Raw genomic sequence first — 27,566 nt, 5'->3', positions numbered from 1 at the left:
TAAACAATCAGATTGCCGACCTCCTCAGCAGAAAAAAGGCAGCAAATTCACGAGTGGGAACTTCATCCCCAAATTCTCCTTCCATACTTCCAACAATGGGGATTCTCACAAATAGACCTGTTCACCACAGTAGACAACACAAAATGCCCAAATTTCGCCTCCAGGTTCCCACACCCACTCTCGAAAGGCAATGCCCTATGGATAAACCGGTCAGGAATATATTTATCTATGCTTTTCTACCCACTCCCGCTCATTCCGCTTCTGGTTCGAAAGCTCAGGCAAACAACCCTCACACTGATTCTTGTAGCTCCCACATGGGCCTGTCAACTATGGTACACCACCCCGTTTGAGCTGTCAGTAGTTCCACATCAAAAGCTGCATCTCACCTACAGGCTTCTCATTCGGAGCCATGGAGAAGTCAGTCCTCTAAATCTCAAAGAACCAAATCTAGCAATCTGGCTTCTGAAGTCAGAGTTTTGGTTATTTAAATCTACCATCAGACTGTATAACTATTCTAAAAGAAGCAAGAAACCTACTACTAGAGTAGCAAAGTGGAAAATATCTGTCTATTGTGATACCAAAATCAATCCTCTAGATGCTTCTGTACAAAACATTATATGTTACCTGTTGCATATACAGCAAAATGGACTGGCTTCTACATCTATTTGTTTGCACCTTGCAGCAGTAGCTGCGTATTTGCAGAACAGACAGTATCTATCCCCTATTAAAGTTCCAGTAATCAAAGCTTTAATGGAGGGCTTGAAAAGATTAATACCACCAAGAATTCCCCCTGCACCAGTGTGGAATCTTAACATTGTCCTTACAAGACTTATGGGTCCACTTTTTGAACCATTGCATAATTGTACATTACAATTCTTCACATGGGAGGTTGCTTTCCTCGTTGCAATCACTTCATTAAGGACAGTTGGTGAGATGCAATATCCTGTATTTGAATATCCAACAGAAATTTATGAACAAACTCTTGCTGCTACAAGATGCAGCTGCTAGACTCCTCACGGGCACACCCAAGTTCTCTCCCATCTCCAAGGAACTAAAGAAATTGCACTGGCTCCCTGTAAGGAGTCAAGTGTGTCTTAAATCACTCTGTGTTGTTTTCAAAGCCCTTCAAGGTACAGGCCCAGACTTTTTAAAACCGCTGTTCCAGTGGTACACACCGAAAAAGACACTTTAGTCACTGGAGGCCAATTTGGTCTCAGTGCCGCACACAAAAAAAGCTCTGTGGGGTGGCATAAGCTTTGCCGTTGGTGTGGCGAGAGCCTGGAATGTCCTTCCGTTCCACCTAAGAAATGCCACAGATCTTTTAGCCTTTAGGAAGGGCTTAAAGACCTGGCTTTTTGCTGAATAGACCTCATTTCCTCCGTGCTCTTGCCTTCAGGATAAATAATTAGCGCCAGGACACCCACTGGTAACCGCTGCGCTTTAAAAATACTATTAACCTAACATACAGGCATTAACCTTAAAAGAACCCTTCTTTCAGCCCCATAAAGACAGGGTAGTTCTTTGCACCAATTCAAAATTAATTCCCTAAGTAGGGTTCTGCTTTTCATATTAACCAATCAGTTCAGTTGCCAGTGTTTTTTCCTTAACCTGATTCAGTAGCAGAACGAGCTCTTCACACTCTTGATGTTAGAAGAGTTTATTGTACTACATAGAAAGGACCAAAGGTTTTCGCAAAACAAAAAACTATTTGTTGCATTGTTCCATCTCACAAAAGCAATCCCATTTCTAAATCTGGCATCTCAAGATTTATTGTTAAATGCATTCAAACATGCTATGCGAAAGCTAAAAGAATTTTATCCATACCCCCTAGAGTGCATTTCATTAGCAAAATAGGGGCTAGTATGGCCTTTTTAGGGAACATTCCTCTAGCTGACATATGTAAGGCAGCTACATGGTCTACACCACACACATTTACGAAACACTATTGTGTAGATGTGTTTGCTAAGATGGTGGACTGACGCGGTCTCTGAGCTCGAGCACATGGAGGAGCTCCCGAGGATATGGAGTCAGAACCTGCTGAGTGATACGGAATACGTGGAGCAATAGGAGAGATTCTAAAAAAGCGGGAAAAAATGGAAAAGCGGACACGAACAAACTTTGCCCCTGCTGTGAATAAAGGTTGGAATTGGCTCGTTATCACGGTCTGCTATTACAAACTGCAGACTCAACTTCCTGGAGCTGGAAACCGCTAAGCCTCCGCCTCCGCTCTGAATGGAGGCGATAGCACAAATTGGTCCAAAATGCTTGCCGTCTACGCGGGTTGCTGTGTGTTTGACGGCTCTGCGTTCTTCAACGAGACTGCATTCTCGGCTCATCGTATTTCCAGGCACACGCGACTTTCGGTGAATCTTGGATAATGGCCCCACCGAAGAGTACGGTGATGAGTACGCGTGCAACTAGTTGGCAACCGGTAAGTGCCGCAGGCACGGTGGGGGGCGATAAAGGATTGGAGGTCCAGAAGGAAGAAAGTAGAGCTGGTCAAGCTGCTGGGAAACTCGGGAAACCGGTGCTGCGTTTTTTGCAATCCAAGCATTCAGTGAAGCTATTTACATCAAAGGGTGGAATAGAGACGAATGCTGGTAATAGCCTTGTGGAGAGACTGACATATGCTATAGATGTGCAACAAAGTAATACAGCACCAATATCACCAGGTCTGAACAAAATAAATGACTTTGTGGAGATTTATCCAACTCAACACCAAGCTACTGAAATAGACTGCAAGAGTGTTTAGGTAGCAGTGGGGGCCATACCAGGATGCCTGAGGATATTGCTGACAAGGAGACTCGAGCTACTAGCCAGGCTGCTGAAAGTCCTAAAAAGTCCGATAACCAAGTAGGAGAAACGGACCTACTTTCTGAAAGTATGGACACAGAACTATAATCGGACTCTGAAAGCGGTGCCAAAGAGCAACACAAGGGAGTGTCCTTAGATGCTAATGCTAATACTATGGGGCTGGATGTATCTATTCCTGAGGTAGAAGCCTCAGCAGAATTGAGTCCGATAGAGGGTAGCGGGCATGGAAGGAGGTACTTCAATACGGAATAATGGACTACTCGAGAGCATTTTATGTACCTCAGATGAAAATGCTATGGTCTTTACTACCACTGCTACTGCCATTAGCAACTCTGCATTTGATAATCACAATGTGCACTCTAAAAATGGGGAACCTGAGGTGGTTCAAGGGCATAAGGGACCAAATAATACTGAGTCGCAGAACCCAACAGGGGCCTGGCGAAGCAAATTCGACGACTAGGTAGCGGCAAAAAGAAAAACCCCAAACCTAAAACACCTAAAACAACGAAGGATACAGGAGAGAAAATAAAGAAAGCTACAATGGGTCAGGCGTCTGGTAAGCAAAGATCAACGCAACTGAAAAATGCAGTGGTAGTTAGCCCCATACGTCGATGGTACAAGCTAAAGGAGGGGTCAAAACTAGGCCTGGGCAAAAATGTCGTTCCGTTCGCGGAAATTGCGATAATTTGACATTTTCGCGTTCCGCGGAGAGCGCGAAAATGTCAAAAATTCCGGTTTCCGCAGCTTGGCGATAATTTGTTTCTTGCTCGCGCTGTAAAATAATATATTCTCACGCGCGCGCGCGATCGCCATACCTGAATCCCTGCGTTCGCCGACAAGTTTTCTTGATCCGGTCGCGTTCTCCATGAGATGTTGTATTGTTTTTAGCCATTTGCGCTGTCTCGCGACAGTTCGCGCCCGCAGTGACGTCATGCGTCGCGCGATCACGTCTTTCTTCTCGCGATCATGCACCGCGAGACAACTCAAAACAAGATGCCGCGCCCGCAAGCAACCACATGGGTAAGTTGGCGACCCGCAACCATGCAGAAAATCTCGTGAACATGCCGGAAAAAAACTTGCGCATCTTCGCGATATTTCCGCTTGTTTGCGATAATTCTAAACATTTTCGCGATAATTTGCGAAAGTTAACTTCGCAAATTCCGCCCACCCCTAGTCAAAACCCTGATATCTAGACTTTCAGATGTTGAACTGGCAGAAGATGTTTGTGGGCCATTAAGATTGTCGGAGGGAGGGACGCCTGAGGGGATACCGAATGAAATATGTCCTCATCAAGCTGCTTGAATCCTGGGGAAGAAGAAGGTTCTCGAGACAAAGACACTCAAAGCGGCGAAGCATCGCTACTTGTATTAATCCTGCAGTCTCTCAAAGATCAAAGAGAGGAAACACGGGAATTGTTCGCCCAAGTAACATCAGACAATCATGACATCCAGCAAACACTAAAGGAAGTAACATCGAAAGTTGGAAGTCTTACAAATGATATAACGGAACTACAATCAAGAGTAGTCGGTACGGAAGAAACAACTTCTAAGATAACAAACATGATTCAGCAACATGATGACTCACTTGCGAAAATGCAGTTAAAAATGGAAGAAATGGAAAAACCGCCAGAGGAGGCATAAACTGAAAATGTTTGGTATCCTGGAAGGGCAAGAAGGGTCAAACCCTAGGGCTTTTGTGGTACAGTTATTGCAGACGGCTTTTCCGGACCTGGGCGACTGGGACTGCCAGATACAAAGAGCCCATACATTGCCATTGGTACAACGTACGCAGGACGCTCAGTATCCATGCTCTTGTCTTATTTATTTTGGTAATTTTTTACTTCCGCAAGCAGTCTCCTTAAAGGCTAGACCTAGAACACCGATCTCAGCTGAATCATTTTCTATTTTTTTTCGGTCGGATTTTTGTAAAGAGACAATGGACAGGCGGTGGCAACTTAGACAACTAATTGATCCATTAAAATCCACTGGGGTACAAGTATATCTAGAGGAACCGGCACGTCTAAAAGTAGTACGGGAGGGGCAATCATATTTTTTTGTATCTGTGTTGGAAGCGAAGGAAGCACTCAACAGATGGCAGAAAAGGGGGGTGGCGTAAGGACAAGGTTCAGATCTGATTTATGTCCAGGTCGAGGAATAGGTTGATGGATGGACATGGTAAAATCCCTAACTCCTGATTTGGTTATACTTGGCTCTTCTTTCTTAATGTAGTCTCTCTTTCTCCCCTATTCTTCTTTTCTTTACTAGAGTATATCTGGAATGGATAAGGGGAAGTTTAGTCTCGAGAGTCGCCGTGGAGACTGGAGGCTCAGTTTGCTGCCAAAACTAGCGGCAGCATAGGAAAGGGGATGATTCCTCTTTCTAGATGTAGGGGGGAGGGTGGTGGGGAGGTGTGGAAGGGTGCAAAAAAAGGGGAAAATCAAAGGGAGGGTAATAAGGAATGAAAAGGCGAAGAAGGTATTCGAAAATAACAAAGTAATTAAAATAGAGATTATGTTCGATAGAGTGGTATCTTTGACATGGATTGGCTACAATGTCGATCATGGAATGTGGCTGGATTGAACAGTAAGATTAAGAGGCAATTAGTAGCAGAGGAATAAAAAATGTACAATCCTCAAATAATTATGCTGTTGGAAACTCATCTCTCCTATAGGGATCATGGATTATTAAAACAATTAGGCTTTGAAGTAATAGTATGTACAGCAAAAAGCACCTGTATAAGGAGGGGTTGCTATATTAAAGCAGAAACGGCTTGTGGGGGTAACCTGTAAGACAATGGCAGACAAAAGCAGGAGGTGGGCCATGGCACAGATGCTGATAAAAGGAAGGAAATATGTATTCTGTGCAGTATATGGCCCTAATACAGACCCTACTATTTTTGATGCTATAAATGTAGAAATAATAATCCACATTTGTAAAGTGCGAACAATCACCCGTAAGGGTCTCTGGGGGCTGTCGGGAAGATTAAGCAAGCAATTGCCCAGAGTCACATGGTGCTGGGCTAATCTGCCCCCGGCGCCGGGGATCGAACCGTGATCCCCAGATTCCGGAGTCATTCGCCCTGGCCGCGGCGCCACACCTCTTCCCAGTTCAGAAATGCTGAACTGGGAGGGGTAGCGGGTGGTGATGGGTGATTTTAACTGTATTATGGACTATGGAATTGGTACAACACGACGGGATGCATCTCAGTGAATGCGGAAGACGCGAGCTGCAATAAGGGAACTAGGGCGGTTACAGGCGGTTAGGGATGTGTGAGGACTTTATACTCTAACATACCTGGTTATACTTACTACTCCGCTCCACACAAATTATATTGTCGGATAGACATGGCTTGGGCTACAGACTCTATTGTATGGAAATCTGTATATGTATTGAAATGGAAATCTGCCCGAAAGTTACCTCTGATCATAACCCTATCCTCCTTACATTTAAGATTCCAGACGAGAATAGGGCACCCAGACCCTTCGCGTTTCCTAGGTATTTATTGACTGATCAGGAGTATGTGGGTAAGATTAGGGGTCAACTGGAGACTTTTTTTTTTAGGAAAATATAGGATCCGCTTCCCCCTATAGTGTGGGATACATGTAAGGCTGTTATTAGAGGGTACACGCAACGATACATCTAGCAGAAAAATAGGGATAGAGTAAATAAAGCCAAAGAGACTACACTAGCGATATGGCTGGCAGAAGACCGACATGCAGACGCAGTTATGAAGGGTACTGATGATATGGAACAATTGGGTTTAGCTCTAATTAATTTGCGTTTAAATCTGAAGAATATCTTCAAGGAGAAAAGCGTGGCAAGATAAAGTAAAAATCGCCTGTCACAATATGAAATGGGGGAGAAAATAGGTAAGGTACTTGCTTTTAAAGTGGCAGACGATCGGGCTAAGGCGCATATAAAAGTAATCAAGGGGTTAAATGATAAACTATACAAACAACCACAACAGATACTTGAACAGTTTGCTCTTTATTATCAAACACTGTATACCCCAATGATTCAGCCAAAGCCTGAAGATATCTATAGCTATATTCAGAATAGTTCTTTAATAAATATGGGGATTGAGGTATCCGACTCTCTTGATGAGGATATCTCAATCGATGATATAGAAGCAGCAATTGGCGCCTTGCCATCTGGAAAGGCAGCGGGAGAAGATTCTATTCCCTTAGAATATTACAAAATTCTCAAAGATGTTCTGCTGAAACTATTTAGCCAGGTAATAGAATTTGTTGGAATTAATAGTAGAACTCCTGAATCCTGGCATATGACGAAGATTGTCCTTTAAAAAAGAAAAAAAAAAACAGCGGAGGAGTGTGGGTCATATCGGCCTATTTCACTTATAAACGCAGATGCAAAAATTTGTGCCAAAATCCTCGCGAACCGCCTAGCACCAATAATGCCTAGTCTGGTCTCCCCACATCAGCATGGGTTTATTGAAGGGAGAGAGACTACGGCTCACGCCAATACGGCAGTGACTGCTTTTGACATGGCAAATATAATACACACCTCACTCTGTATGATTCTGTTAGACGCAGAAAAAGCGTTCGACCGTGCGTGGTGGGAATTCTTGTGGGCTACACACTCCGCCTTTGGGGTCAAGGGCCAATTTCTGAAACAGATACAAGCCTTATATGATAAGCCATGCGCTAAACTAGCATATCTAGACCTGCAATCTTCAACTTTCCCGGCGCTCTGTGGCACCCGCCAGGGATGTCCCCTTTCACCTTTATTATTTGCTCTCTATATAGAGCCATTTATCTTGGTTTTGCAAAATAATCCGCAAATAAGGGCTTTTATGTCGGGGACAAGCTCTCTTAAGGTCATTTTATATGTGGATGATATTGTGGGTTTTTTCCACAGATCCAGGAGAAGCATTAAAAATGATTACAGAAGCAGCCGGTCAGTTTGGATTAATTTCAGGCTACAAATTAAACGTTAATAAGACTCAAGTTCTTCTTAATTATAAAACACTGATGCTACTTATTTGGGGATAAGGATAGCAGTACAGGTAGACAGGCTCTGCTAAAAGAGACGACCAAGTCTTTAAAAAAATGGCACAAGCTGCCTATTGATGTCATCGGCACAATTAACATCATAAAAATGAAGATCTTGCCAAAATTCCTTTGGCTTATCTGCTCTGTTCCGTTACGAGAATTACATTTATTTTTTAAACAGCTAGATGGAATACTAAGTAGTTTCATATGGGGACACAAGAAGGCAAGACGAGCAATTGACCGGCTGAAACTCCCTTTTAGTCAAGGTGGCTTAGAGTTTCCCGACTTCAAAGCATTTTTTTGGTAAGCTTGTTTGTAACAGTCTACGTAGTCTTACTTGCTCTGCTAACACTATTTTCAGTCATACATTTATATTGGGGGAGGAGAGCTATATGTTTTTGTATAGAGTCAACGACCCAAATTATTTTAAAAGGGTAAAATTCAAGACTATACAGGATGATATATTTATCTGGTGTGCTATCTTGCTTAGCGGTAACATCTCTCTATCATAATAAGCTTCCGTTCTGGCAGAATCCAGGGTTCCTGGAGATATTTCATGATGCCGCGGGTACAAAATGGGCTAAATATGGAGTTAAATGCTTAGGAGAGCTGTATGATTATAGTGGCTTTGTCTCATTTGAGAGGCTGCAGATGAAGTATAAGTTACCAGAATGTATGCTGTTTAAGTATTATCAGATTCAGGATTACTTCATGAAGGACTTAAAATTACTAAACATAACCGACTCTGAGATATGTTTTTTTTGCATGCAGTCGAATCAAAATCTATGATTAGTAGGGTGTAGAAGTGGTTAGGCAGCTGTAGATCAGACGATATTGAGAGATAAGCTGATCGCTGGAGTAGGATGTTGGGTATGCCGGTAACGGCTGATACTATATCGCAAGCTCTTAGTACTATAGAGAAAGCTGTACATGCTACTAACTTACGACTGCAGCAACATCGTACAATATGTCTTTTATATTACACCCCAGAAAGAATTGCTAAGTGGACATCGGATAATAGTACAAGTAGTGAGAGGACGAAATGCCCAAGATGCAATCTATACGCGGCTGACATTAAACATATGTTTTTAACATGTCCAGAATTGACAATATTCCGGGAGAAGGTGGGGGATGTTTTGCATCAAAAGCTAGAGATAGAAATGCCCTTATCCACTATTGAAATTATGATGGGATATAGTCCTGTAAATTCTAAGTAAAACAGTCTGTTTGCTATCTTACTAGTTGCAGCAAGATTATCTATAGCTAGGGTATGGATAACGCCAAAATCACCAACGGTCATGGATTGGTGGTTGCTAGTAAGGCAGATATATGATATGGAACTAGCCCTGGCTAAGACGAGAGGAGCCTGCTCCATGACTAAATGTACAGTAATTTGGGGACCTATGTTCTAAGAGGTAAAAATAGAAAGAAATAGGGGCGGTTTGGAATGATTTGACTATCCTATGGAGCTTATTTAATTAATGTTTTTTTTTTTGCCTTAATATCTATGCTATTTTTCTTTCTTTTTTTCTTATGTATACACTTACTGCGGCTATATTTGATATTTGTATATAACTATGAGTACCTTGTATTTTAATGCCCTCTCTTTGACAAAGAAACTTTAAAAAAAAAAAAGCAGATGTGTTAGCACAAAAACAAGCTAATGTAGGCCAAGCAGTACTTAAAACACTGTTTCAAATAAATGCAACATCTACAGGTTAGCTACCGCTTTGGGAGTATACCGCTTTGTAGTCTATGCAAAGCATGTGTATCTACAGCACACATGCCTCAAACTGATTGTTACTTACTCAGTAAGCATCTGTTCTTGTCATGTAGAGCTGTAGATTCACATATGCCCACCAGCCTCTCTGGTCAGCTATAGTTGTTGCAGTTCTTAATTATACATTTGTACGCATGTACTTCTCTATTCTACACTTACTTACTCCATTCTCACCCTCTTGCGGGAAAACAATCTATCACCGAAAGGAGAAGTCACCTTACCTCATGACTAGGAAAAACTTCTTTGAAGAAAAGCAACTTGCAAACATCGTACCCAACACTAGATGGACGGAGTATGAAAAGCATGTGAATCTACACCTCTACATGCCAAGAACAGATGCTTACTGGGTAAGTAACATAATCCTTTTCACTGTTCCATTTATCCCGGTATTTTTCAATTATCTGTATCCTTGCATTTGGCAAAAATAGAAAAACAAAAAGTGGACATAGAAAACTATCCATTCCTAAAAATCGTACGAAAATGTGAATTTAGAAAGACTCATTCACTACAATTTTCCTTACACTTAAAAAATGTCAATTAGATCAAGAACAATGAAAAGTGGTTTTCCTGTTATGATCTGTGTGATATTGTGTGTTTTTTTTTTTTTACTGTTACATGCAGATCAATGCAGCTTCAGGTTTTTTTTGCATTAATGTGTGTGTGTTCTGTTAGAGATAGAGAGCAGTGGAGGGACGACTGCCCTGAGCATATAATAGACAAAAATGTCAAATGCATGTCTCCAGTTAAAGAAAATCTTAAGTAATGCCAGGTTTAAGCTTGTTTGTGTTAACTTCTTGCACAGAACTTATTTGACCCCAATTAAACTGCATAAATCATAAAAGGTGCGCCCCTTGGTCTGATGCCCCGGGTGCTATTTCTGGGATTCTGCACGACATGAACTTACATAGTCACCGAGGACTTATGGGCACGGGTATTGGCAAAATTGGTCCAGGTGACAGGGAAATTCCAGTCAAAACTCCCTGACAGTGTCTCTTAGGACTTAAACTAAACCCAAAAGGGAGAGACATATGGTACAAGTTTGTAGCTCAAGGGAAAATCCTAGCTAAAACACACATAGCATTACATTGTATGAGACCAAAGGAACCGCAACTAAACCACTGTTTGAGTGGGTGATGGCGGAGAAAAGCCGCATAAAACTTGCAGTGTTCTTCAAACTTTTCAATGCCATACCCACAGTGGAATAAAATGATTATCTCACCTCCCCCACAAACTTTTTCACTATTAAACTACCAATGTTTAAATATGTCTAGACTTAAGCATTGCAGTTGAGTGTTACCATTTTAAAAATGCAAATACATGATTGCCAAACATACTGTTCTGGTCAGGCAGGCCTTACTAACGTGTAAACGTTTTCACAGTGTGATTATTAGAAATTGAGGTGGGAGTTGTGAGGAGTAAGAGTATTTGGAGTCCCTTCCCTTTCTCCCAGGCAGGATATAAATGACAAAAGATGTTAGTGGAGGCCCATTACAGAGCGGCTTACTGCAGTCATTTACCCCTTTAATGCCCCCCCCCCCAAACAAAGCACTGTTATCAGCAAAATGCTTCTTTTTTCCAGAGCATGGTGCTTCCCTGGGATCACTTGACCCTCCAAATTTTAAAGTTTAAGGACACTTAGAGGTGGACTAAGAACAAACCCTTTTGGACTTAGATGGTTCTAGGGCCAACACCCATGGGAGCACCGGGGTACTCGTGTTACTTCACCCAGGGAAGCCGGGTGCATTGGTGTCAAATGGTGTCTGGTAGCGTCGTAGTTTTCAATGGCAGGATACTGAAAAGTGCTGCTGCCGGGAAGAAAAGTGTCCGGAGAGATCCAAGCCTGGATCGAAGATGTGAAAAACCTTAAAGCAGAGGGGACAGAGTCTGGGTCACTTGCCAGTGACCAGGGGCACGAGAGACTAATGCCCAACGATGTCTGGTGCTTCAGGTGCGAGAAGGGGAAGCTTGACTCTTCAGCCACGAGGACCAGGAGGCGTCGGGGACGACCAGGAGCTGGATTCGAGCTGTCCCACGAAGGATGTAGAGTGCTGCAGCGTTGGTGCCCGGATTGGACACAATAAGCCTTGGCAACAGCAACCCACGCAGGAAGAGGAAAGATGCTTCGGTGCGGACCAGCAAGGTCCAGTGGACTCCCCACCGATGGAGTCGGGGCACGTCTGGAGCAACCAGGGAAGCCCAATTAAAGTTGCCTTCACAGGGACCGACCAGTCGACGGACCAGGGATCGCGAAGGTACCTCGAGCGAAAACACAAAGGGAACACTCTGGGAGTGTAGGCCAGCAATCTTCGGTGGAGAAGGTGCTCGGGGTCTGGGCTACAAGTAACCCAATGCACCGCCTCAAGGGACGTCGAGAAGCTAATGCACTTGCAAATGTGCACGGTGTCCAGGGGTTTCGGTTCCACTGTACCCAGGAGGGCTACGGGTCTCAGCTTTGCTGGTGACTCGGTCAGCCTCTGGGAAGTCTGGAAACCCACCTCCTGTGTTGCAAATACTTCGGAGTCCGGCGGGAGATTCGGATATGCAAACCGGTCAGATGCGTCTTTGGTGCCTGCCTTGCAGGGGAGTAACTCCTTTACTCCAAGGGAGATTCTTCAGTCATCTAGTCGTGTAGATCGTCGAAGTTCCGGGATTTCTGTATCAGAGTTTCGTCCAGGTGTAATCCTTTCTTATACCCAAGGAAGGGGTTGGACATACTCTGGGGACCCACCTCTGTGAGGGTCAGGAAAGAGGGGTAACTACACCCATTTCCTTGTCCAGTTTTGCCCCAGAGCAGGGGCTGGTAGCCCCGGCAACCGGTTTGAACTGGACTATGCACAGGGACACCAAATGTGCCCCCAGTGCTGAACTTCAAAGCACTCTTGGAGTGCACACACCCAGCCCTAATCCACTAAGGCCTGTCTGGGAGGTGGTAACACCACCCTGTGACAGGAAAACTATTGTCCAGGCCCCCCTTGCCAGAGTTTCGGTCAGCAGCAGGAGGCCAGACTTGTCTGTGGCTAGCAGCATCCATTTTGTGATGCCAGGGCGCTGTTAGCTGGTACCGGGTAGACTGGTGCTGTCATGTCTCTGCCTCTAGAAGGGTGGGATCATACTCCCACACAAGGTGTGGGGGTATGATTCCCAAGTGTTTGACACCAAACTTGACTTGTTTCCATGCAGCCATCCCAAAGTTAGCATTTACCGCGAGGTTATAATGCACTTAAGAGTAAATGGTCAGGCTGCATCACAGACAACCCCGGAGCATAGATTCCAAAGGCTGCAGAGGGGCTCTGCTCATGCACGGGCACCCTCTCACATAAAACCAAGCACCCTGCCTTCAGGATTGATAATGCCTGCCATAGGGGTGACTGATAGGTTTATATGTGCAGTGATAGGGTGAGATGTAGTGAACCTATATCTCAGTAAGGGGGGCATGCACCACCTCACTCAGGCTGCAGTAGCAGTCTTGTGGTGTCATTTTGGAAGGCTTCCCTGGGGTGGCATAATACATGCTGCAGGCCCTGGTAGGCCTCTGGGGCATAGGTATGCCCTGGGTACATAGTATACCATATACTAGGGACTTATAAGGGTACCCCAGAATCCAATCTTGAGTGTACCTAAGGTACATGGAACCAATTTAGAGAGGAAACAGCTAGGCTGGGGTTCTGGATAGCAGGACCCAGCCAGACTAAAGTCGAAAAACAGTGAAACATCAGCAAAAAGTGGGGGTAACCATAAGAAGCAGATCCTACACCCCTGCATGGTGGTGGAAAGTACACTTCACAGCGGCTTATACTGGTTGCACTGTAGTGCTTGGATGTTATTAAAAACCATATATTATCATAAAAATGCCTCTTTTACTGCTTTGTTATATTTTGTGTCCTGTGCCTGCAATCACAAAAGCAAAAATCATGTTTTTAAAGTGACTTAGTAAAAGTAATGTACCAAACATCTTTACAAACTATACTGGTTAGCTCAACAGACTATTTGAATTCGTTTTCTAAGTGCATACATTACAAAATCAGGGCTTGTACAGGTTAATTTTACCATTGATCACCTAAGCTACTTCATTAAGCATGGGAAAGTAATAGAAACAAATATGGTTACGGAGGCAAACTATACATTTTCAAAAGTAATAAAAAGATGGTTAGGCCAATGAAGGTTTCAAAGTGATCTCCCAAACAATGTGGTGAGATTTTATGTCAGGAAAGTATTACCTTAGTAACATTTCCATTCACATTGCTACCTTTGAAACCATATTGAAATTAGGTGCTCACAATATATCCCATAAATCAGTACCTCGTTACGTTTGTGAATTGACATTGTGAAAGAGAAATAAATGCAATAAGGTCAAAACCATACCCGGTTTCAGTGAAATTTTAGCACCCATTTTTATACAGCTATAGTCTGGAGCCTAGCTAGGGCAGCTCAACACTTATTTAAAACGTATCAGCACAATTCATTTTTTCGGTCTCGCCTAAGACAGTGCATGCACCGTGTTATGAGACAAATTACCTTACAGTAGTCTTAGCTCCTGCCCATTGCTTATTGTTGGCTTAATTTTCTTACTGTTAATTGGCTTCATTGACCTTCTCATTTGCTTGCTTAGTAGTCCGCTTCCATAGTCTTTCCTTCCTCTTCTGGTGTTTGTGCCTACCCTGGAGCATGGACACAATACTTGTGTCCTTTAACTGCTCATTTTTCAAGCGCTTCTTTTTTTAATTTTTTTTTTTAGGCTCTTTACGAGAGTGCATGTTTTTTCCAGCTGACCCCCGTACCCATTGCTTTTTGTTGCTCTTTCATGCTCTCCCCCAGTTACGGTTCTTGTTTCCTACTCGCCCACATTCCCCTGCCGTTCTTTCTTTACCATCACATCCTGGTTCGTTTGCTCCCTCAGACCTGCTCACACATCCTCCATTGTCTGTTTGCTTCCCCAGCTCCACCTGGCCACTCTCCTCCATCCTGGATCGCACATGCTCTTGTCAGCTTTCTGCCCTAGCCACTCACACCTGTTCTCTATTGTCAGCTTGGCGGCACAGCCACTCACGCCGACAATCCTTTGTCAGCTAGCTTCCTCATCTCCTCCTGTCTGCCATCTATTGTCAGCTGATTTTCCCAGTCCTTCCTTCTGCCCTTCTCTCGGATTGCTTCCCCAGCCCTTTATTCCCACCACCTGTTCTCAGCTTGCCGCTCCAGCCTCTCATACCTGTCCTCCGTTGTCATCTTGCCGCTCTAAACACTCCCTGCCTGCGCTCCATTGTCAGTTTGCATCCTCCGACCCTTCTATTCTTTGTCAACTTGCCTCTACAGCCCCTGCTACTGACCCTCAATGTCCGCTTCCTTCTCCAGCACATTAGCCCTCCTCTCTGTTGTCCGCTTGCTTCCCAGATCCCTCCATAGTCCGTACACTGCCTCATTGTTTCTCACGTGTCTTCTCTCTACATCTGTGTCCTTCTCCTACCCTGCCTCAGTGTTGCCACACTGCCAACCCACTCCCCCATCTGTTTTTATTTTTATTCAATTAAAAAGTGCAGTAGCCCTGGTCACGTCATGTGCAGTACGGCTAAGAATAATTGACAAAACCAGTAGCACTCATAGGAGAGACCAATGCCCTGTATTGGAGGAAAGTGAATTAATTCTTTCAAGAGAAAATGTAGAATGAGAGCTGGCTGGATTATTGTTGGCATTGAATTAGTGAGGAAAGGGTTTTCTCCAACAAGGACTGTAGTCTGTTCATTTGTGGAAGCACCCATTCCCAAAGATAAGGAGCAATTAAGATCTTACTTGGGATTGGTGGAATTCTATTTGCAATATATTTCTGCGTTCAAAGGGAATTCTCCAAATCCAATAGTTACAAACATTTTAGCTTCCCAAAAAAGTACTTTACTTTAGGTAAGTGAATGTTAAGTGTAGAGAAAACAGGTTCATTTTGGTTTTGTAGACCCCTGTGAACAGAAGACTTGATTATGTTTTTTTAAAGAAATTCCTTTTGTTAGTTTTCGCCTAGTAGACCGTGCATGCTCGGTCCATGCAAGATGTATTGTTAGCTTACAGATGGCTCAGAACCCACTTTTGCTTACCGTTAGTTTGCTTCATTGTCACTCATTTGATTGCTTCTTATTTGTTAGTGTGTGTGGGCTTTCCTTTCTCTTGTGTTTATCCCTCCCCCGGAGCATGGATGAATATCCTTACTGCTTACTTTTTTATGTGCTACTTTTTCTGTTTGTCGAAGTACTCCCATCAGAGTCCATGAGTTTTCCATATGCCTCCCTAGTGTGCTTTACTTCCTCTCTCCATGCTTCTCTTGCCAGTGTAGTTCTCCCCCACCCCTTCCGTAATGCCCCAGCTCTGATGTAATCTCCCTAACTGTGTTGCTTTTTTACCCGTGTGCTTCTCCTCCCTCCCAGCTCCACGCTGTTCTCTCACGCCAGTTTGCTTTTCTCCCCCTTCTTCCGCACTCCAAGTTTCTCTCCTTCATACCCCTTGGCTTCCCCCACACCCTCGGTATTGCTTCCCCCAACACATACCATCTGTTGCTTCAGGCCTCCATATGGTGTTTCAGCCACACCCTTGCCTCCCGGTGTTGCTTTGTGCCCTAGCCCATGCTGCTTTCCCTACCCAGTGTGCCACAGTGTTGCTTTCCCCGCCTGCTTTCCAAAAATCATCCTTTTACATATTGTTTGTTTGCTGATCTGAGTTGCTCGGCAAAAAAAAAATGGAAAAAAGTGGCTGCTCCATGCATGCCCGTGCCTACATATTACTCCATAACCTTTTCCCCCCAATTATTTATCCATGCTGCACAGCATTGTGGATGCTGTATAGCATGGCTAACCTGTATAAGCAAAGTCAGATGGGCCGAAGAGTGAGACCGATAAAGTGCTTGTTTATATCGTTGTTGTTTCTATTTTTCTCGTTGCATTGTGAACATTACCTTCCTAGTTCTACTGTGTGACCTTCTCCTTTGCCCGCAATTGATCAGCATTCCAGCCTGCATCTGTGTTACATATAATAATATGTAAGTATGTGTATATTCCTTTAAATGCAACCCTAGTTCGCTGGCTACTGCAGGTGGCATGTTATTCTTTCAATGGGGTTCTACATTCTGTGTGGAGCATCAAGGAAAGAGATAGGCAGTTAAGGCATTGAAACTGGGAGATGGACCTGGAGAAGATGTATTGAATATGCTGCCAATAAAGGATAAACTTTATTTAATTCCTGATGGATTGAATCTTTTTAACATTGGCGACGACGGGAACCACTGGGCAGCATTAAGTAACACAGTGGTTGAACCCTCATCTGGAATATTTTCATTTTTTTTTGTTTTCAAGTATTTTTACCGGCGGCCGTTTTTCCTTATACTTTGTGGCCTGATTGCACCTGCGGCAGAATTGGTGGCACTAGGAGGAAGGAATCTGATTTGTTGGATGCGTCAACCAAAGGAAATCTTTACAAGCCAACGGCATGATTTTACGTTTCTGTGAAAAGTGAGGCGTTTTGAAGGATGCGCACTAAAATACAGAGGCCGTTCGTTTTGAAGGGGAAGATTCCCAGCAATCGGCATTAATTATTTGTTTTTCTCGTTCAACTCTGCACTGAAGCTAACAGTGTTTGGGCAGCGTGGCATGTGTATAAGGAAACTTTGAAAATATACATTACCGCGAGCTGCTCTACAACGAATCCGTAACTCCTGTGCGTTGTAGACTTCGTCAGCGCGCCGCGCACGTCACGTCACTCACGTGATTACGGCGAAGTTGTCACAAGCACAGACGCCATTTTTGTAACCAAGGCAACGTTACGAACACTCCGATTTTTGCTTTTACAACACGCTGTGAATGTACGAAGAAGGGAAGTAAGTACGTTTATACAAATAAAATTCCTTACAAATCTTTTGAAAACAGCAAAGACTTATAGGTGATATCTACACCAATATTAAACGCCAGAGTTTGAAGCCATGTTAGTCGGAATGTTTGCAAGGTAAACACCATTTTGCACATCATTGTTGGATAAAAGCTGGAACAAGTCTAATAAGGTGCACATATTTTACTCTAAAAAAAAATTTAAAGTTATGTTTTTTTTCACAATTGTAGTAAACAAGTCCATTTACATATTTTTTCCTTGTGTGTATTTTTTTTTTTTGTCAACATGCAATTTGATCCACTGGCAACATTTTTACAAATTAAAGGTGATCCACCTATGCCATGGCCAAGGTGGAAAGAAGAATTCTTTAACTACATGAAGGCAATTGATGGTGAAAGGATGGGTTCTGAGAGGGAAAAAAGTATTCTCTTGCATTGTTTAGGTTCAGAGGGTCAAGTGATTTTTAGATCTCTTCCCCAAATCGTTACACAAAGTGCAGGAAGTGGCGATTCAATGAATGTTTACACAGAGGCATTGGCAAGATTAGAAAAAAGGTTTAAGCAAAATGTTAGTATTGCTTTAAATCGTTTTAAGTTTTACACCAGGAAACAAAAGGAGGATGAATCCTTTGATTTTTTTAACATCTCTAAGGTGTTTGAGCATGCATTGTAACTTTGGAAATATGTCTGACGAAATGATACGTGACCAAATCATTGTCCACGTAAAATGTAAATAAATTCAGGACACACTATGGGTCATGGGTGACCCAAACCTAAATGAGACTATTGCGACAGCCTAGGCTCTAAAACAATCTGATTTGTGGATGGATACAGTAAAAAATAACACTGACAAAAAAACGACAGAGGAAGAAATATGTGCTGTGGGTCACAGACCTACATCTAAACAAAATACAACAGGTGAAAACATTATTTAAATTGTTCAAAGCAATATTCCAATCAAAAACCTTTCGAAGGAACTAATAATCAAGGAGTGTGTTACAGATGCGGCAACAAATCACATTATGCCTCTTTTCCTGGGTGTCCAGCTTTGAAGAGAGAATGTAAAATATGCTATAGAATTGGACATTTCAGTAACATGTGCAGAGACAGACGCACACAATTTCACAGACAAGGTGCTATTTCTGCAGTTTCCGAGGAAGAAATGACAAATGTTAACACTGAATGTAACCATGGTTTTGTTGTTTCTCTAATTGGTAACATCACACAAGGTCAAAGCTGTTCCCCCAAATGTAGTTTTCAAGTAGGTGGTGCTGATTTACTCCTCATGGTTGATTCAGGTTCCCCGTGGACCATAATTTCCCACGCATATTATCTTGAAACTTTGGCAGACCGCATGTCTATTGACAAGCTAGAAGAACCAGACATAATTGCTGTAAGTTTTTGTGGAACAAGTATTGACATTATTGGGTTTTTTCCGGTTAGCTTACAATTTAGACACAGAAAAGCTTATGTTAAGCTTTACATCTCTCAGAAAGGAGTCAATGTATTGGGTTGGTTAGACCAATGGAAATTAGGAATTACACTTAATGCCAGATCCAAAGTACCAGTATCAACATGCGATGATAGTCTAATGAAAGCAATATCTGTTGTTGAAAATCCACACAGTAAGGAAACAAAGTTCATGGATAAAGCGGAAAATCTCATAGGTCGTTTTGGTAATGTTTTTGCAGACAAACTGGCCAAACTTAAAAATTTCTCACACAAAATTTTGTTGAAGTCCAATAACAATCCTGTTGTACAAAAACTCAGAAATGTCCCTATTAACATCAGAGGTGAACTCAAACAAATGTTAGATGAACTACTCAAAGACGGAATCATTGAATCCATTGAGTCATCTGAGTGGTTTCTCCCATAATTTTGGTACGAAAACCTGACCAAAAGTTGAGGGTCTGTGTGGACTTAAGGGCATTAAATTCCAACATCATCATTGATTGTCATCCGTTGCCCAACATAAATGAACTAGTTTCTTTGTTGGATGGTGCAAAAAATTTCTCTTCCCTCGATCTCAGATCAGCTTATCATCAAACAGAGCTCACAAAAGACTCTAGAAAATATACTGCGTTTATCACCCCACAAGGGTTATTCCAATACACGCGCGTGCCATTCGGGCTCGCGTCTGCAGCATCGGCGTTTCAAAGAATCATGTTTCAGATGTTCAGAGATAGTGACTCTTATGTAAAATGTTTCCAAGATTATATATATATTGGTCTTTTCAAAAAACACATCCGAACATGAAAAACACTTAGTGTGTTTGTAAAATTTTAGAACAAAATGGATTAACTTTCAAGGCACACAAATGTGTACTATTCAAGGAATCTGTGGAATACTTAGGTCATACCCTTTCAGGTGATGGGGTAGTACCAAAAAAGTCCAACGTAGAGGCTATTTCTAAAGCCCCATCTCCAAAGAATAAGGATCAACTTTTGTCTTTTGCTGGAATGTGCGAATACTACAGCAAGTTTGTTAATAATTTTGCCACAAAAATGGAGCCTTTGAGAAGACTTCTTAGACAAGGGAATTGAGTACATTTGGGGAGACGTAGAACAACGCTCATTTGAAGAAATCAAACAAGACATTGTAAATGCTCCTACACTCAAACCTTTCCGAATCAACTTAGAATGTGTTATCACTGTGGATACGAGTTTATATGGTTTGGGTGCAGTTCTATCGCAAAAAGAGAAATGTGATGAATGGAATGTTGCTTTTGCCTCAAGGACACTTCATGAATGTGAACGCAAGTATGCGGTCATAGAAAGGGAGTTATTAGCCTGTGTGTGGGCAATTGAACATTTTAGGTTGTATGTGTGGGGTTCCAAATTTACATTGAGAACAGATCACAAACCTTTAGTAAATATACTGTCGGTGGGGGGAGGTTGGAATTCCACAGCCAGGATTGCTAGACTGATGTCAAGATTGCAAGAATATAATTTCACCACTGTATATGTGCCAGGAAAGAAAAATGTCATGGCAGATTGTTTATCACGTTTACCGTGCAAACAAAGTGCGATTAAGTCTATTTTGGATATTGATTTTGTGGTCACAATTGAAGGCGTGTTACAAGAAAAATTTCAGGACATATCTGAATCTCGTTGGCATGAATGTGAACAGAAGGATGAGAATTGGTCAGTGTTAAAGAACTACATAAAATATGGATGGCCTAGGAAAGATAGAATTAATCCAGAGCTTTTGCCTTTCTTCAAAGTAGTTGAGGAGTTAGAGATAGATGGTGATTTTGTTTTCAAATCAGGGAAGTGCATTCCTCCAGAGAGCATGTATGAGGTGATTTTAGGCATTGTACATAAAACACATCCTGGCATCTCCTCCATGAAGCGGTTAATTAGGGAACATTTTTGGTGGCCGGGTATTGACAAATTCATTGATAGAATGGTCAGGGAGTGCCCTGAGTGCGTTTCAAGCGAGAAAATGCTTAAGGTTCATATTCCTCCCCTTAAGTGTGTCAAATGGCCTTCTGAACCGTGGAAAAAAGTTGCTTTCGATATTTCAGGTCCTTTTCAGATACTTCCTGAATCTTCACGTTATGCTTTGGTAATAATTGATTACCACTCGAAATGGCCCAAGGTAAAGTTTGTTCCGAAAGCCACCACTAATGCTGTGATTAGTTTCTTTAAAGATATCTTTTCTAGAGAAGGTTGCCCACCAGGTTTGGTTACAGATAACGGGGTTCATCTTACTTCGGTGGAAATGTCTGAATTTTTAAAAGAGTGTAGTATTAACCACAGGTTTACGTCATTATATGAACCACATGAAAATGGTCAAGTGGAACGTTTTAATCGAGTTTTGAAGGGTTTTGTTGTTGAAGCAGTGAAATATGGTGCAAATTGGATTAGTGTGTTAAGAGAACGTCTATGGGCCTATAGAATTACACCACACACTACAACTGAGGTTAGTCCATTTGAGCTTTTTAAAGGAAGAGATCCTGTTTCAGAAGTACTTCCATGGTGGTTGAGAGAAAAGTCCCATTTTTTTGTTTCTAAAGGGGAAGATCTGAGGGAGATCGCAGAACAGGTAGAGACCAAACAAGTCAGAACCAAAGGGTGGTATGACAACAAATGGAGAACAAGATACCAAGATCTTAAAATAGGTGATTGGGTAAAAATACTAAAACCTGGTTTGATTTCTAAAGGTGATAACAAGTTCAGTGATCCTATCCAAATTAAAAAAGTTTTCGAGTATAGCGTTATGAGACAAGATGGGAAAGTATGGAATGTGGGATGGTTGGCTAAATGTCCTAAAGATGCTTTCACAAGAAGATTGTCTTTTGATGAGAGTAATGGACACAATAATGGTGATTCCATTGCTCAGAGTTAAAGATGTTAAGCGTATTGTTAATGCACCCAAACGTTATGCAGATTTTACATAATTCTGTTTTAGGGTGTTTTTTGCATTAATGTTGTTTGTTTTAGTTTTGTTGTTAAAAAAGGGAGATATGTTACATATATTAATATGCAAGTATGTGTATATTCCTTTAAATGCAACCCTAGTTTGCTGGCTACTGCAGGTGGCATGTTATTCTTTCAATGGGGTTCTACATTCTGTGTGGAGCATCAAGGAAAGAGATAGGCAGTTAAGGCATTGCAACTGGGAGATGGAGCTGGAGAAGATGTATTGAATATGCTGCCAATAAAGGATAAACTTTATTTAATTCCTGATGGATTGAATCTCTTTTTAACAATCTGAATCGTGGTTGTGCCTTAAATCTTTACTTTTGCGCTCTGTCTTAATCTGGGTTTCTGAGTGTGTTTTGCCTGTAGTGTGTCACCTTATCTATTTTCTGCCACTGCAGGGATGCTTAATAATAGTTACTGCAGTAGGAATGGTAAGTACACGATGAAAATGATGCTGTAATTTCCTTTTATAAACATAACTATATTTAAAAACTCATTATTTTGAGGGCAATACGCTTTTAATTATGATAGTATGTTTTTCCTTTGTGAGGCTTTTTCGCATGAAATTGTTCCAATTCTTTTCCACTTTGAGGGTGAATGGAGAGGCATGGTTTGAGACCAGCTGTTGGAAGGCACCTTATGCATTTTCCTTTCAAAGAGGAGACTTAAGCACAAGAGTGGGTTGGTTATTGGCAGATTAGCGAGGCAAGTGCGTAGGTTTCCTTGCTGTCACTGTCTTTCAGAGCGAGTTTAATAACCGAGCCTTGTCCATTGAGATCCCAAAAAGTCATCCATTCACTAGCTTTTTTTAAATAACATTTATGCATTATCCAAGTCGATCTTTTGGGTATGTTGGCTTGCTTCCCATGCAGATGCCTCACACTGGAATCTTCTCCAGGTATAGTGACATAGCATACTACGAAGAGCTTCTCTGATTTTGCTTTCACATGTTTTCTGACAGGAGTTCTGTTGAACTGAGTTCCATGGTGAGTAACAGCACCAGCCTGTGCTGGCTATAAGACAATGTAGAGTCTGAATCATTCTTTTAATTTAAGGTACGCCAGAGTTCATGGCTCCTGAGATGTATGAAGAGAAGTACGATGAATCTGTTGACGTCTATGCTTTTGGGATGTGCATGCTTGAAATGGCCACTTCCGAATATCCCTACTCCGAGTGCCAAAACGCTGCGCAGATCTACCGTCGAGTCACAAGTGTAAGTCAACCATCTGCATTTCTCTTTTCCTTAATTTTTGGAAAATGAATATTGTTTTGCTTTCGAGCTTAATCTGCAGATAATTACCTGCTGCATAAGCTGGATGTGCCGATCGTAGATCCAGTAGGGTTGGATCCATACCAGGTTTTTGAGATGTCCACATAAGATAGTTGCATGCAGTGAAAGTCAGTGTAACTAATTCAGAGTCGGGGTTATCCTGAAATCTAGCATGAATCTGACCCTTCCTGACCTACATTGGACAGCCCTACCATAAGATGAAAATATCAGAGAACTGCTGTTTGTGGCACTAAGCATGTTAGGCACTGCCAGTAGACTCGACTTCATAACACTGTCTTGTACGCTTACTTTTTAATATGGCTTAAAATGATTGCCGAAAGGCGCCATGTTGGTGTGGGGAAGTTTCGCTTAATAGAGAAAGACTTAACCATTTCTCATATGTCTGCAGTGCAGCATCTCACGTTAAGAGTGCTTCTTGTTTGAGAAATTTACTTTTCTAGTGAAGCTCTTACACTTTTTCGACACTGTCACGCTGAAAGAGTATTTCCGGAGCAGCACTAGTTTGGTGGGTGACCTCACCGACATTTTCTTAAAGACTATCGAACTTGGGTAGGAAAATGCTTTACTTAAAACTGCCACTGATTAAAATGTGATAATTGATACAGTGCACTACCATGGAGTTGTCTAATTTTTTATGTTTTGTTTTGAACTCTTGATAGAGCGTGGATGTGTCCTTAAAGAGAATCTTCGCGCATTACTGAGAATGTTTATTGTAGTAAGAGAATCTGGTACATAAGGTGATTGTGGGATTAAGTTGAAATTGGCATTACAGTAAACACAATGCAATGGACAAAAAGGAATTGCGCATAACATTGCGGCAAAAAGTACTGTTGTTTTTTTAGCTGTTTGAGTAACGCTTGTTTCCAACGGATGCACAGTTACCGATTTTTCCAGACTTGCACTGTATTTTGGTTTAGTTGTTGAGGCCAGTATTAGAGCTGAAGTTTCAGGATTTGTAATTGAGACAGAAAATCGTATGTTTAGAAATGCCTGCGTCAAGTGATAAAACACTTTCGATATGTGCATAACGGCATTGACGGATCTCTTAGCGTAGCTTTAGCGATGGAGGGTATGGTTTCTGCTACAAGTGTGCATTTTTCTCTAATTTGTTTCATATTTAAAATGCAAGAGAATTTTTTTTACTTGAAACATTCTTTTAAAGTGTGTTTATTCTTTAATTGACATTCTTCAAATTCACAAATTGTTGAAAGCCTAAGTAAACTGTTTGCGAATCTGCTCCCCTGCAGGATGTATGTGTTCGAGGCATGTGGGCTGCTGAATTCATATCTGTGCATAGATCGCCGCCTAGTGTTGGGTCCGGATGATTGCACATTGTTGTCCTGGAAGAGTCTTCGAAGTATCACGAGATAGGTGGCTCCTCCCCTGGACTACAGTGCGCATGGGCATCCTCTCCATCCTCAGATTGTTTTTTTCCGCCATTGGAATCGGATGTGCTTATCTTAGCTCAAGTTAGGAAAACTTTATTTAAGGCCAAAAGCCTTTAGGTATCGTTGGTATTGTTTGCGTTCGGTATCGACAAATTATTATACTTGTTCTCGGATTTATTCACACTTCTCGGACCTAGTTTCGGTCCGAACATCGTTCGTAGATGGAATCGAGGACTCCCTTCAAGAGATGTCCTTTACGTCATGCGAAATATCCACACATCGATGTCCATCCGGTGTGTAACAATTGTTTATCACTGGATCATGATGAGTCAAGGTGTATGGCCTGCGCCCGGTTCCGGTCAAAGAAGACACTTCGGAATCGACGGGCGGCTAGATTGGAGGCCAAACAATCGGCGCCTAACCCGGTTAACATATTCAGCACCGAGGATGAAGAAGTCGAGAGCGTCGAAGAGATGGACTCGAGCCATGCTTCGGAGCATGAATCCCAATCTGACGACGATGATGAGGTGATCTTCGAGGACGAAGACGTCGTCGACGAGGAGGAGACGATGAGGCTCTTGGGGCCGAGGAAGATAGCTCGGGCGAGGAGCTAGGCCAATCCGTCGATGCGGAGGCCGAAGGAGACAGTCTTGATAAGGCTCAGGTCGAGGGATCGCCTGCGGGCCTTACCCAAGATCAGTCGGATCGTTCTACAGCCCCGCCTGAAGGCCCGGCTTCGAACATTTCAAAAGAGCCAACAATATCAAAAAAGACTGGATTCGATTCAGTGAAAGCGAAACCAAACCCAGCACCGGTCAAATCGAAACCGAAAGTGCAACTGGTTCAGGTCGGATCAAAGGCATCGAAGCCCTCCAATCAGTCGACACAGAAAAAGGACATCGTAGCCGACCAAAGAAAGAAGGACTTCGGTACCGAGAAACCAAAAAAGGGCTTCGGCACCGAGACACAGAAGAAGGCCCTCGGTCCCGAGAAGACGCAACGGCCTATGGCACCGAAGGTTGGGGCACCAACCACCAAGGTCACGGTGGTCGATCCGACTAAGTCAACACGAAGAGTGCGGCGACTGCCAAAATATCGGATCAACAGGGCGTCGATCCCAAACTTCGGATCGAAAACCCGAAGGCCTAGAAGAAACCGGAGACCGCGTCGAGGCCTGTCTCCAAAGAGCCTATCGGTTCCAAAGCACCGTCTGTATTCACGTTGCAACAGGTGTCGGAGTCCCTAAAGCGCATCAGGGAATGGGCAACCCTCGAACCAAAAACGGGTCCCGAACCACACAAGGTCGCCAAAGCTCACTCGGCGCCGGCACCGATCAAGTTTGGATTGCCGCCACCAGGGGCACCGAAGATGTTCGAACTTAGGAGGAGTGTCGAACAACCACGAACGGTGTCCACGGAAAGAACCGATGTCGAGGACTCGCAGGACCAGTTTATCGACGCCGACACTGGTAGGCTGTTGTTCCGCAAGCGGAAAATTGTTCCAGAGAAGGCTTTGGACTCATACAAGATTCCACTAAAAAGGAAACTGGCATCAGGTTCGACGCCAGTGCTTGTAGAAACATTCCAAACCTATCATCAGGAACCACCATCCTTTTCTCCTACACACTCTGAGGCGGATGCAGGAGAGGGCTATATTGGGGATGATACCACTTATCCTGTGGATAATGACCCTGATGACCAACAGCAAGACCAAGATCAAGCATGGGGAGACCCTACTGACCAAGGTGACCCACAAGATGCTCCTGACACTCATCTTTATAATATCAAACCATCTCCCACTGAAGATACTGCTGCTTTTAACGCCCTCATTGAAAGGGCAGCTGCCAATCACGGAGGGGAACTCCATTCTGACTCTGTGGAGGAGGATTTCTTGGTGGACACGTTCTCCACATCAGAAAGAACGGTCAAGACCCTACCAATGTTAAAAGGGGTTCTTAAACATGCGAAGGACATCTTTAAGGAAACGACCAGGGCACGGGTATTGAACCCGAGAATAGAGAAGAAATACAAACCAGCACCCGGAGACCCAATGTACATTAAGGGTCAATTGCCGTTGGACTCCATGGTAGTTTCTAATGCTCGCAAGAGAGCTAACTCGCAGACTACAGGTGATGCTCCTCCTCCAGACAAGGAGTCCAAAGTGCTAGAAACATCAGGCAAAAGGGTAGCAGCACAAGCAGCAAACATCTGGCACATTGCCAAGACTCAGGCACTCCTGGCCCGATACGACAGGTCACACTACGATACACTAGAAACACTGCTAGAACACCTACCAGATGAGTACAAAGATGGAGCGGAGCTCCTCATCAGAGAGGGACAACTCATTACAAATGCGTCCATCAAATGCGCACTAGATGCAGCTGACACTGCAGCAAGGGCAATCAACACTAGTGTGATGTTGAGGAGGCACGCATGGCTGAGAATATCAGGCTTCAAACCTGAGATTCAAAATAATATCTTGAATCAACCAGTCAACCCAGACTTTTTATTTGGCCCCGAGGTTGACACTACACTGGAAAAGATTAAAAAGGACACAAACTGCGAAATCTATGGGGGCTCTACAGTCGCAGCAGTTTCGGAGTGGCTCCTTTCGTCGCCCCGAGCATAGAGGAGCAGCTAGAGGTCAGGGATCCCAGCAGCAGTACAGTAAAGGAGGTACCCAGAGTACCTATAATAAAAAAACAATAGGGGTGGATATTGTGGCTCCAGCACCAAAGGCAGAGGACGAGGACACAACAACACCAGGTCCTCCGCCAATAACAAACAGTGAAGTCTTGTCGCTGCCCCCCCGCCCACATAACACCGGTCGGGGGGAGACTCCAACAGTTCCTGCCAGTCTGGAGATCCATCACCACAGACAGGTGGGTCAGAGAAATTGTCCAGTACGGTTATTGTCTGGAATTAACATCCAATCCACCCAACATACCACCAAGACACCGTCCTATGTCCGCAGAGAACTTGACATTATTGCGGCAAGAA

General features: G+C 43.1%; 1 protein-coding gene across 9 annotated transcripts in view; it reads left to right on the top strand.

Annotated features, from left to right (window-relative positions):
* Positions 1-27,566, top strand: part of WNK1 (WNK lysine deficient protein kinase 1) — a 1,135,119-nt gene that overhangs the window by 333,134 nt on the left and 774,419 nt on the right. For all 9 annotated transcript variants that reach the window (XM_085652258.1, XM_085652261.1, XM_085652257.1 and 6 more), the window contains exon 4: positions 22,944-23,101. In XM_085652258.1, the coding sequence (XP_085508384.1) occupies positions 22,944-23,101 (158 nt within the window). The remainder of the gene's footprint in view (positions 1-22,943; positions 23,102-27,566) is intronic.

This window comes from Triturus cristatus, chromosome 4_1, assembly GCF_964204655.1.
Source record: "Triturus cristatus chromosome 4_1, aTriCri1.1, whole genome shotgun sequence".
Classification (NCBI taxonomy): domain Eukaryota; kingdom Metazoa; phylum Chordata; class Amphibia; order Caudata; family Salamandridae; genus Triturus; species Triturus cristatus.
The sequence above is the reverse complement of the archived record's forward strand: the minus strand, read 5'-3'. Positions and strand labels throughout refer to the sequence as shown.